Below are 12890 nucleotides of genomic sequence, written 5' to 3'. Positions count from 1 at the left end.
ATCACATAAAAGACCCTGCCAATTAATTCCTCTTGGAGTCAATAAAAGTTTACATCAGTATTTAAACACTTTTCTCCCCATCACCCCATTTGAGACCTTTAATACCTATCTCCCCCTTCCAAGCTCGTAATTCCTCCCAGGCTACATAAATCCTTTATTTTGGCGTCTCCAGCCGAAACCTGACCCCAGTCAACAACATTTCACAACTCTTGGCAAGGTCAGTTTTTCCAACAAAGGGGAAGTCCAAGGGCTACAGAGACCCCCCCTGAGTCTCTGCAGTGCCAGAAACACCAAAGTTCTTCCCCAAGACCACACCAGGGCAGAAAGGATGCCCAGTTATTATGTGCCAAGTGAGCCACCATTCCCAGCACCTCTAATGAAAGGGAACATAGAAATTAAGGTTCAAATACCTAACAGGGATCATGGACCCAGTATTTCTTCAAGTAAGTTGCATGGAAATCTATGCAAACCTCACAGTAACTAGAAACCACCTCTAATTAATATGCAGTAACCCCTTGCTTGCTTTCTTAGAACAAAGATTAATTGCATCCTAAGAGATTGAGATATTAAATTCATTGCAAAAATGCTTGAAGGTGATTTTAGTTACTATTTCCAGAATTAGGTAGCCTCAGCTTGAGATCTGCCAGTGCCTCCTAGTTCAGGATTAGTGTAAAAGGTAGAGTCGTGCTCGGATGACACGTGGAGATTAATTAAATTGTGGATTTATAGCCTATTCTTTGTGGAGAACGGTTATTAAGACTACATATTTTTCAGAACTGAAATGGCCACTGCTTCAAAGGCTCATTTAAGTCCTTTCCATAAGATTACTGTTTTCTTTGGGACCTGGAAACCAAGAATCCAATATAAAACTCAGAATCTTAAAACTAAAGGAAAAAAACCCCTAACCTCTCCCCCTTTTAAAGCTTTTCACAGTGTCTTACAAATCCTTGGGTGGACTATCCTTAATCAAACCACTCAAAAGTCATACCAAGATTTTCAACCCCTAGAAAGCTCTGGCTCCACTCATCTACTAATTTAATACATAAATGTCCTCAGCCATTCAGGTATGTTAAACTGAATATCAGTCTGCTACTGAAGAGTACTGCAAAATTACCCGGCCAAGTACATTAATTCTTTAACAGATAAAAATTATCTATACACCGTGTTTCTAGAAGATAAGTGGCTACAGGCAATTTAACTGGATATCTGAAGAAGAAAAAAAAAATCCAGCACAACTGACATGACAAGTTTTTCCAATAATCTGAAATCCATCCATTCCACAAAAGAGAGAGTACAGCTGTGGTAATCACTGAGCCTCCCAATATTTCTACCTTTAGTAAATCTTCACTTTTGAAACTCAGTTGTAAAAAGCAAATGAACAGCAACAAAAAAGTCACTGTCTGCAGGTCAACAGGTGTTCAGTAACAAACTAATAACAGCTTGGGATCAACTCAAGAACAAGTGTCCTATAGTGAATGATGACAACATCCCTCTGTATTCAAGGAATGCATGGACTTATCCAGATGAGGAAAAGAAAAAAAAGAGGACTTTCCATCACTTGTGATGAAACATGAGGAAACACACAGTTGAAGAAAAAAAATCTGAGAAAGTGATATAAAAATGCAATTCATATGAGATTAGGTTTGGGGTTTTTCTTAATTAAGGAAAATTAGAGTATAATCAGTAGAAGCACGTTCAGCTGCTCATATAAAAAAGGTTGGATGGTAAAACTTAGGTTATTGTAAGGGGTTTTTTGAGTACCACAGAGCATTTTTCAGGAGTATTAGACCTCCTGAAGTCTGAAAGGTTTGTTGGGAGAAAATGATACCCATCAGACAACATCCAAAGGGAATAGTTAGAGTATTTTCCTAAGAGATAAGAAATTCATCTCTTGCACAGGTCAAACAATGGAAAATCTTAGCAACAAAGACTACAAATCTCTCTAGTTTCACCTTCCTTTTCTCCCTCCCTGGTACAGCATCTTGGGACTAGCAGAGATGCAAGACATCTTTAATGAAGCTCTCTTCACAAAAAAAAACCAAAAAAGAAAGTCAAACAACTGCTTGGATAAAAAGCTGGTGAGTGCAAGGAATTTGTGTGCCTGGTCCTTAGTGCTATCTTGCAAAGGCAGAAAAATAACAAAGAAGGGGTTTTAGTAAACAAGCAAGGAATTATTTACCCTCAAAAGAATTAAATTCTAGTTTCAGTTAAATCATTGTTATGAGGGCAGGTGATGAAAAGCCCAGCCCAAGGCTGAGCCCCCAGTGCTGGGGGCTTTATAGCATAGAGATATACATTTATATAGCCATGAAAATCTTATAGCCTAAGTATATAAGAGAGATATTAGCAGGTCCATTTTACCTCTGGGAGCTGGGACACACAGAGCTTAACTAACACTTCCAAACTAACACAGCCTGGGAAAAGCATGAAATTATAACCTCATTTCTCAAGGACAATGCCAGGCTGCCACTGCCCAGGTACCTTTCCTGTGTACAGGCAACTTCCTCCTTATTTCAGTTCCACTGAGTGCAGAACTAGACAAAGCCTAAAATTTGAGTGGGTGGGTCAGGAAAGACCTGCAGGAGTACATAAGGACTGCCACTGATTTAAGATGAGGAAATGGTAGAGGAAAGCATCACTAAGTAATGTGTGAGGGAAAGGATGATCCTGCTTTTTCCTGCTTCCTGCAACATCAATGTTGCACATCCTACCTGTGTAACTGGGTGTGAGAAATCACCAGTCAGGACTGAAATTCTGGGGTATAATAGATGAAGAAACAGCACAACCTCCACCTCCCCTGAAGAGGAGGGAGCCTGAAGTCAATGGCTCAAGGCCTTAGCAGGGAATCCACTCCAAACACTTTCCACATGTCCCAAAACATGGATACAAGACAAATTTACATGCAGAAGAGCCCTTCCAGTGCATTGCTTTGTTAGCAACTGCCATCAGTGTGCCAAACCACAGAATTTCTTTGCTGACAGATGTTCTGGACTCAAAGCTGCAAAGCCAGTCAGCTCAATTAATGGAGGAAGGAACCATCAAGGAAAAGCCATAGCTGCTGGCACCAGTCCCTGAACTGCAGATCACTGGCAGTGTTACTGCACCTCACTGTCACAGGCTCTGGCTAGACAGCTGTGCTGCTGGTGCAGTAATTTCATATCATGTTTTAGGGGTTAGGGCAATTCAAATAATTAGGCCAAGGAACATGGCAGCAGCAGTAAGTAAACCTCTTTGTGAGAGATCATTCATTTGAATTGGATGTTTAAATCCCCCATAAAGCACCTGGAAGATTTAACAACTCATGTCCAAATGAACAAGATGTAATGAGCTTGTACACACGCTAGATATGAAAAGTGGATTGTTTTTAGCAAAACGGTGGAGAATAACCTCTTATTGAAAGGAGTGATGGTGAATTTTAATCAGGGGAAAATGAAGATGCAAGAATAAATCTGCACAGGCTTAGAGGAGGACTGGATGACTTGCTCACCCATCAGCAATGGATGCAGGAGTGTGTTACATCCTAATCTGCTGTTTTCTGTTATCTTTACTGCTTGCATCATCCCAGAGATCCTGCCTTTTTAAGGGGAAAAAAAAAACCCAAAAAACTAACAAAAAAACAAATTGAGAAAAGCTGCCCATATTGTCTTCTGCAAAGTGCAAAGGAAGAACAACTAAGAAAAAAAAAAATTAAAAAAATTTAAAATTCATACTTCAATACAGCTGGCCCTAATTTTTCATCCCAGTATTATTCACTTGAGTGACTGTAGAGTTAGACATTCAGACTGAAAGCAGAAGAATCCACACCATGTTTTGCTGCTCATGTTTAGCTTATCAGAGCTTGGCAAGAGCCACCATCCCCCTGGTGATTCTCATCTGTGTCACAACTTGGGACATGTGTAACCCTCACTAACACCCCTTTCAATGCCATCTCTGACACCATCTGCATTTTTGGATTGGTAAACTGGAAAGCCATTTCTAAAATGTGTTTTTAGTTATTACAAGATACACACACCCTCTTTCCACACTTATTTATTTTTTTTAACCAAGCATATTGTGGCAATTATGAGGGAATTTGTATTCTCCACTGACATCTGAAATTCCATTTTCTGTATTTCATGGTGGCAATGGAGTCCAGCATTGTGTCCCTGGGCCAAAATTTCAGGGCTTGTTTTCTTTTGTTTCTTGAGTACTGGATGAAGAGAACATTGTCCAGGTCCTCAGCGTAAAGCACAAGTGAAATATTTTCTTTTTCTTAGTCCTTTTCCCAAGCATTTGTGTGTTGGGAGTCCATGCATTAACTGGTTTGTTCAGATACTGAATACAATACAGAATTCCTTATCTTAAACTTTGCTCAATTTATTGTTCTGTGGCCACAGCCAAATTTTAGCTGTTGTGTCTGCTTTCCTCCCCCCCCTCCCCAGTTTGAACATTTTGAAGCTATTTAACCCACCTCAACTCCCAGGCAATCACAGGGGTGGATGTAGGGACAGAACTATTTGCCCAAAACAAGTCACAATGCACACACCAACACGGCTGAAATTGCTCCTCCTGGGCTGATTTGCCAAGCATGAAAAACACTTTTTTTTTCCTGAAAAGCCAAACCATTAACAGGCTGTTTGGATGGTGTGTGTGGTGGAAAAAAAAAAAAAAGACATTTCGGAGAGAACATTTGAATTGGTACATCCGCCTGACACATGATGTGTGAAACAAGATGTTCCCAGCTCCACCTGCCAAGTTGGACCGGCCGGTTCAATAGGACTCGTGGAGTTGCAATCATCTGCGTGCAGAGCAGACACCAAGATTGCTGCTTCCCAGGCTGGGGGCTGACCACTCCTCTGAGTAAAAACCCCTGCTCTTTTCCCTTGGATTTCACCTTGAGCTTGCCAAGCCAAGTTGAAACCGACTTTTAATTTTTTTCCCTAGCAATGTGCCGTGGAAAGGTCACATATTTCTTCAGACAGGAATGCAAAGGGGTACAAGGTCTTCCCTGCATAGGTAACTCATATGATTTATAGCGCTGAATTTAGCCTTGTTGGAGCCAAATTAAGGCAGAAAAGCAACAGAGGAGATGTGGCCTTGAGGAATTAATTTTTTTTTTCCTCCTTTTTGTGCCTCTCCTTGCCAGGCTACAGCTTTGCTTTTGCTGCTGTAGGGGCCCAGAGCACAGGTTGCTTCAGCAACCATTGTCCAGTCACCTATGAGGAGCAAAACCACATGCCAGAAGTTCTAAACAGGGATAAGAGACTTTTCTGGAATCAAGGCAGCTGATTTTGGTCTCTCTTATGCACTAGGGGGTCTCCATCCCAGCTCCCATCTCATTTTGGAGATGGTAAACGAGATTTCTGTGTCTGCAGAGGGCTGGGCCAGAATACTGTGTTTGCTGGGAAGGCTCTGAAGGATTTTTTCTTTTCTTTTGAAGGCTTGAAGTTTTGCCAATCTCTCCTGGCTCCGAGGAATACAACAGGACATGGTGTTTATTGCAGCCCCACTATGAACAAGGAGATCAGGCAGTGGTGTGCTCATGTCACAGCGTAGATCTTATGCTGGGAGCTTAATCCAAAGGAGACAACAAGAGGGAAAAAAAAAATCCATGCATGCTCTTTCCAGTAACTTTGGTACTCAGACCACTCTGAATAAATCCAGTGAAAGAAAACGCACATTAAACTGTGTTTAGGGCTCTTGCAGCCAGAGGAAGCTGAGACTTAGCAGAAATTATTGCAGCTCTCACTGTCCCTCTCCAGACAGACATAACCAAAGAGGGAGGCCTGATGTAATATTATATACACACACATCATATTGCCATTTATTTTATACCTCTGCTAGATGTCCCAGCTTAGCTGGGTGGAGTCCAGCAAAATCCCCTGTCATGCTCCAGCACAACCTCTCCCTCCTTTTAGGCTTCACCACCATCCACAGCCTTGTCTGTTGCTATATTGTACCTTTCCCTTCATTATTACCTTTATTCAGAGGCCAAGGGAAATGCTTCCAGAGGGTTTGGGGATCAGGAGCTGTGCTCAGCTGACATGGGGGTAACCAGCACCAAGGCTGCTCTGAGCCCCTGGGGATTTTGAAGTCCCAATGTAAATATTCCTACCTGCTGCCCCCACAGGATCTGCATCCTCCAGCCTTTACTCAGCCAATCAGGCCCCAAACTATGGTGGAGTCCCAGAATAAATTATGGGGGTGCAAAAAGTAAACAAAATTGAGAATTTACCAGTGTAGGACACCAGTTTAGAGCTGGTGGTGGCATTTGCTACATCAACTTATTTGAGCCTGAAAGAATTGGTTTGTGCACCTAAAATAAACACACAAACATTCCTCTATTTATTATAAATATTAGCTACAGGCTTCTTTGGGGACACACTAAAACCAAGAACTTCAGAGGCCTCAAACAGGCTGGAAATTGGCCCAGAGAAGAAGAACTAAAATATATAAGAAAAGTAGAAGTGGTATTGCAGTTCAATAAGTCACAAGCCATATGAGCTATGTGATGACTTCTAGCTCTTTTTCTTTTTTCTTCCAGTGGTCATTCTGCTCATATTACTACTCATATTACCTATTGCCTTTTGCCACCTCTTAACCTTCTGCATCCTGCAGTGGTGCTGCACAATGTCACATCTGTGCAGAGCTGCTGCTCTCATCACACACAGAAACCACACAGAAACGTCCAGATTTAATCACACCTCTGACCTGCTCTGTGCCCATACAGCTGCAGTCTCCACGTTCACACACAAAGTTGGGAAACTTCAGGCATGCTGCAGGGGAAAAGTGCCTGGGAGATATTTCTTTTACAGGTAGGGAGAAGGTTGTTTTAAAAAGAAAACAGGATTCTTTGAGAGGGCAACATTGTCTCTTCCTTAAATCTTCTTGACTTTAACGTCCTCTGTGTCATCCTCCATCTCTGCACAAACCTCGCATCACCTGACTTGTCTCGCAGAGCAATCAGAAATGATCTCATAGAGCTCGATAAAACTTAAAATAATTCCTAGAATAGCTCTGCTGGAGCACACACGCTGTCAGGCAGCACAGAAGGGGTTCTGCAGAAGCTCTTTGGTGGCATTCAGGGGCTGGTGGTGAGGCCCAGGAGCCAGCCCAGCTCTGGTCCCTGCCCTGGTGCTGGTCCCCAGCCCCGCTGCCCCTCCCAGCCCTGCGCTCCTCAGCCCCGCGTTTGCATCCTCACAGAACTTTTGGAGTCAAATACAAACTCATCATCCTGTGCTGACAGTCCCAAACGACTTGAGAAATAAAATAAAATAAACCTGCAGCAAGCCCCCTGTGCCAAGTCTCACACCACAGGCAAGGACAGAGGGTCGCAGTGCCCAGTCCCACACAGAGGCTCAGAAAATGGTCAGGGAATTTTAAACTCCTAAAATAGAAAGTTCAGTGAGGGAAAAAAAACCTTAGTCATGTAAGTAGACTTTATACTTAGACTCTGAAGTATTGTTTTTCCTCTTTCAGTTCAGCACACAGTAAGTTCTTTAAAAAAATTATATCAAGAGTCTAAAGTATACTTCAAAATATTATTATTACATATATAGCATAATAATATCACAATTCATAGCCCCCAATCCCTGTAATTTACCCAAAACATATTCAGTGCAGGCAGCTTCAAGTTTTGCAAAAAAAGCTGAGGGGTATCTATGCAACTTTACATTTAAGTGATTTTATAATTTTGCCATCTACACTCCCAGATGTTTCCAATGTCTTACAGAAGTTTCTGCAAACCATCTGCAAACTTTTATACGTCTGCATTCTCAATAAGGCAAAACCAGGCACTTACAGCAGCATTAAGCACAGACATTTAACACTGTGAGTCTTCAATATCTGCAGCAAATATTAATGGGGAATTTTTTTCTCCCTTACCGTTTTTAGCAGTTCAAATCACAATTTTTCACTATGCAAATTTAAAAAAAAAACCCCAAGTGCTGAAGGTAAAAAAGTAGCAACTTTTAAATGCCAAACACACGCCTCAAGAGGGGCAACAAAGTGTGGAAGTTTCAACAACATGAAACAAGCACTTCACTCCACCTTCCTTCCCCCTAAACTATTTTCACTTCTTGATCAACTTTCTCATGCTGTTTGTTTTTGCTTCTCTAGAGTTTCCCATTCATTTCCATGCAGAGCACAGCAAGGAAAGCAGAGAGTTAACGCTGTAGTTGCAACTGGTGTGAGCCTTTACTATTAGCTTGAATTTACAGAGCAATCTCTCCTTAAAAAGAAATAAGGGGAAAAAAAAAAAAAAGAATTCCTCACTGCACTGTAACACTGAGAAGTATATTTAAAAATTCTCTCTCGGGTCTCTCTAAACATCTGTTCAAAGGTTTTGCTGTATCTTAAAAGGGCTCTAATTACCAGAAACTCCTTTCTTACTTAAGCCCAGGGCTCCATTTCGATTATAACTCAAGCTCCAGTTAATTTAGGGCTAACCCCAAAATGCCTGTACCAAACAGAAGAAAACATAGGCCTACCTTAAAACTTTCCAGCTTTTCAGAGGATCCAAGTCAGAGATTATAGACACCATTGTAGGAATAACAATAATAAAAGATGTATATTAAAAACGAAAAAAAAAAATAAAAAAGAAGCAAAACCACGCCAGGGAAGGCTAACCACAAAAGCAGCAAGTACTCTACTCAGTGTGGGAATGACAACAAACCCAGCACAGCTCTTCCTCCTTCTCAAGCTGATAAGCACTTGTCCCAGCTTCTCTCCACCCCCAAAATCAATCTTGTGCTATATTGCTTCACAGTCCCAGTTTCATTTCTTCACCACTACCTTTTAAAGCCCTTGTAATCTGCTCCAACTGATCAAATTTGACCTTTTTGTAGTCCACTTTATTCCAAGCACAGCCCTCAGTTAAATCTCTCTTTATTAACACCGTCCTTCTTGGCTTTCTTTTGGAGCAAGCACAGCTCAAGCTCGAAGCCTCCAGTCTTTGCCAGCAATCATTTACAGATTACTGCAGGCTGCAGTCTTCTCCTTTTGGGTATTTTCTTCTACCTTTGAGGTTTGTTTTTATATTATTTTCTGAGGGTTGTTGGTGGTCTCCCTTTCCCTGTTCTGTGCAGGTTGGAGTTTGACACTTTTAAAGGAGGGACTTTCCAATGCAACTCCTCTCCCACCCTTCCCTCCTCCCCTTGTCCCTCACCCCCATATGGAGAGACAGACACACGCATCAAAAGCAGTTCACAACCTTTAGAATACAGAATAATCTTTCTCCCCCCCCTTCTGTTCTTTAAGTCTATTAGAATTGATAGACTTAAACACAGAAGCTGTGCTTGAAATGCACTGATCTAAAGCAAGGCTGCTATTATGGAGGATAATAAAAAGTCTAATCATGCAAAGCCAGATGTAACCCTTTGGATGTTTAAAAGGGGAGAAGGTGTCTATATGGTTCCATAAAATCAATTTTTTTTTTTACTACATAAAAAATAAATGGTAAAGCATCCTCCAGATTACTATGGTGATCTGAAAAGTTGTATAGCTGCTGATAGTGTGTATTTACTTAGGAAAATCGAGTTTATTGGCTTCTTTTGCATTTCTGTAATACTTTTTGACAGTGTTTTTCCTCTATTTAAATATTTCTTTTGCCTTTTTTCCCCTTCTAAATGTTTTCCATTTGTACTGTAAATGACTGTAACCTCTCCTTGAGCTCCACCAATTCATTAGGATTTCTGGAAATTCCTGGAAATTTAATTCCAGTGAGGAATTAAAATTCTTTTGGGGGAAAAAAGCAAAACAGTACTCGATGAAGTGTTCAGTCAGAACCAAACTACCCCTTTGGTAGATACTTCCACTTTGATATTTATATCACAGGCATATGCTCCTAGTTTCCCTCTGCCACCAGCTCTCTCTCTCACAAAAAAAAAAAAAAAAAAAAAAAAAAAAAAAAAAAAAAAAAAAAAAAAAAAAAAAAAAAAAAAAAAAAAAAAAAAAGAAGTTAAGATCAGCCCTTGTATGTTAAAAGAAGCAGTAATATGGTGGTCAGAGAGATTTGGGAGATCTGGTAGTGTGAGACACACTCGTGGAAACATAATAAGGAGTATTATGAGACATAATAAACTTTTAAGCCTTCCAATAGCTCCTTCTTTAGTGAGATAAAAACTTGAGCTGTGCCTAAACCATTTCAGGCTCCCTGGCCTGCTGGAGGCTGGGTTTGAGCAGCCTGAACGCCCCTGGCCGGCTGCACAAAGGCAGCTCAGTCTTGCCCTGGCCTGAAGGTGACACCGAGGCTTCCAACCGCCCAAAAAAAGAGAATGTGACCATTTTGCCTGCCAGACAGCAGCCAGCTGATAGTGGTCAGACAGAAACAACCAGTTTTAAATGACCCTGATACAAAATGCCTTCTTTGCTCCAAGGCCAGAGCATCGTTGGCCCCTCATTTAGGAGAAACTCTGAGTCATCTCCTGCCTCCTCCCTGCCCTGGCCAGGTGAAGCTCAGCCCGTGGGGCCCTATCTGCTCATCAGTTCATCGAGCCAGGCCTCAAGTTCAGACTTTGGAATTTTACATCCTCCCCTAGGCAATGCTTCCAACAGTTTTGCTTTGTCTCAGAGGGGTGTAGTGAGGAAAAACACATCAGGGACAGCTGATGGTGGGGTTGCAGGTGCAGATGGAGGACAGCTGGGGGTTACAAATGTTCCACCTCTCTCTTAAAACCTGCGGGGCCAGGGTGTTTCTCACCTGATACACACATATCTCTGAGCAATTCTGCAGAGATAAGGCTTCTATCCAGCTCTGGAAACTCTGGGCCCTATATTTGTTTAACTACAGGAGGTGGGCAAGATGCTTGTAATGGAAAATTAAATTCAGTTGTTTCTTTGTGGAATTGAGAAAACTTTCTTTCCTTTCTTTTTTTTTTCCAGCATGGAAAGCAAATAAAAACAGATTGGTCAATGTCTCTTTTATTCCTCCCAATAGTTTGTAAACCACTGAAACCACTGTTATAGATGTTAATCCCTCGTTTGAGGCTGGGGAGGACATCAGTGGTTGCAGCACACTGCCTTTTCTCTTTCCTCTCTACCCTATTGCCACATTTGCTGGTTTTAGAGCTACACTCACCTATTTTCCCATGCAAACTTCTCACTTAATATTTCATATCGTGCAAACATATTGATGACCAGGCTCGAATTAAGAAAGGCTTCAAGCTGAGCTTGCAAAGAAAACAAAAATCAAAATACCCTGACCTCTCCTGACACATTGACAAGCCAAGTTTGTGTCCCTGTCACATCCTGTTGCAGGTCAAGGTGAGAAAGGGGCAGATGCTCTGTCTTTATACCCCACTGCACCAATATGCTCAGTGTCTTACTTTGTTCATCCCAAAATCCCACAAACTATGTCTATTTCAAGGATTTTATCTCTAACAAGTACATCTTATACTTTCCATAGATTCATTTTTCACTGTCTTCCCACAGAAAATGCTCCATTATTTCTGCCAACATATCCACATGAAAACTATACTGCAGGAGTAAATATACTTATTCCTTTCCCTCTTGCACTTCTTGGGGTTATTTCTATTTTTTTAATCTCAAATTCTTGTGTCTGGAAAGAAAGCCATGTCTCCATTTTGGAGGACCTTGATGGCATTCTGCCAGCTTTTCCTACAACACTGAGGACAGCAACTATGAGCCTTCTAAAAATAAAACTACGAGATCAAGTTTAGCACAGAGGAACTTGCAACAGGCAATGGATTTTCCAAAACAGCCTCACGTGTTTCATACAGCATGTAGCTATAGTAGGAGAAAACAAATAAAACAGAAACAGAAACTCGCTGTAAAATTATTTTAACTCTTGTGCTTAGATAGCAGACTCCAGCTCAGCTTTTAGCCAAATGTTTCTTCTGTTAGGGCTGAGGACTTTGTATTCAAAACTTTTATTTTTTATGCTTTGAGTAAAGAAATTTCCTATGATCTCCAGCTTGTTTGCCAGGAAACCACCAGCACATCTGTGAAATATTACTTAAGCAAATTTATTACTGCTAGAGCCAGAAGGCAACAACCCTAAAAATTTTCTCTACCTGCTGAAATCCAGCCTATTGTAGAATTTGTGTCTTTCATGCCATGACACGTTCCCCCACTGAGAACTTACTGGTTCTCAGTTAATATGATAAAGAAGCTCTCCAAGATTTTGAGTCATGCTAAAATAAATATATACATATACTTTTGAAAACAGCATTCCTGTATACACACATACACAAAAGGATCTCTAAGCAATGTCATCATCCTTAGTTTAGACAGCTGTGGAGTCAAAAAAGTCAGCTAGCTACAAACATTTGAAGGTCAAGTACAGGACAAAGCGTTTAAAAAAGCAAAAGCAGTTATGGCTACTGAGCAATAGAAAGATGATTTTATGTAATGAGACTTTTTATTCCCCCCAGCTCTTTCTATACCAGAGTCCTATTGGACTGAGAACTTCATAGTGTTGGGCAGGATAATAAACCAAGTATAGTAAGCAGCTTGGGTTTGTTATTTAATCTCCTTGCAAGGGTGTTATCTCACTCAAAATATTTTAGGAGCCAAGGAAGGTCTGCCAGAGCACAGCCTTCTAGTCAGGGTGCCCAGCAGCCTGGTTATCAGGCAATAATAGAGAAATAAATATCCTTCTAGCATCTTCCCAATACATATTTTCTGTTGCTGTTTCATACAAAGCAATTTTAAGTTATTTGAAAGAAATCTTGGGCTTTTACCAGGAAAACCTCACTCTCCCTGGGGAGCCTGTTGTTAAACAAAAGCTCAGCTATTAAAGAGTGGCCTCCAACTTCAGGGCTGCTGTTGGGGGCTTATAAAGGCTCTTCTCCAGACTGTCTCATGCTGTCCCTCCCCATCAGCCTTGCCACCCCCCTGCCTCTCCTCCTAGTCCCTAATGCCTCGCCTTTTAAGCAATGGAGTGACTAATT

General features: G+C 41.2%; 1 protein-coding gene across 4 annotated transcripts in view; it reads right to left on the bottom strand.

Annotated features, from left to right (window-relative positions):
* Positions 1–12890, bottom strand: part of CELF2 (CUGBP Elav-like family member 2) — a 545200-nt gene that overhangs the window by 363186 nt on the left and 169124 nt on the right. For 2 of the 4 annotated variants that reach the window (XM_031063924.1, XM_014310501.2), the window contains exon 1: positions 8469–8692. The exons of 1 other annotated variant lie outside the window; for it this stretch is intronic. In XM_031063924.1, coding sequence (XP_030919784.1) covers positions 8469–8521 — 53 coding nt within the window. In that variant the 5' untranslated portion in view covers positions 8522–8692. Of the gene's footprint in view, positions 1–8468; positions 8694–12890 lie in introns of those variants that run through there. One more of the 4 variants, XM_031063923.1, reaches the window with a different exon arrangement.

Source organism: Geospiza fortis, unplaced genomic scaffold, assembly GCF_000277835.1.
Source record: "Geospiza fortis unplaced genomic scaffold, GeoFor_1.0 scaffold273, whole genome shotgun sequence".
NCBI lineage: Eukaryota > Metazoa > Chordata > Aves > Passeriformes > Thraupidae > Geospiza > Geospiza fortis.
The sequence above is the reverse complement of the archived record's forward strand: the minus strand, read 5'-3'. Positions and strand labels throughout refer to the sequence as shown.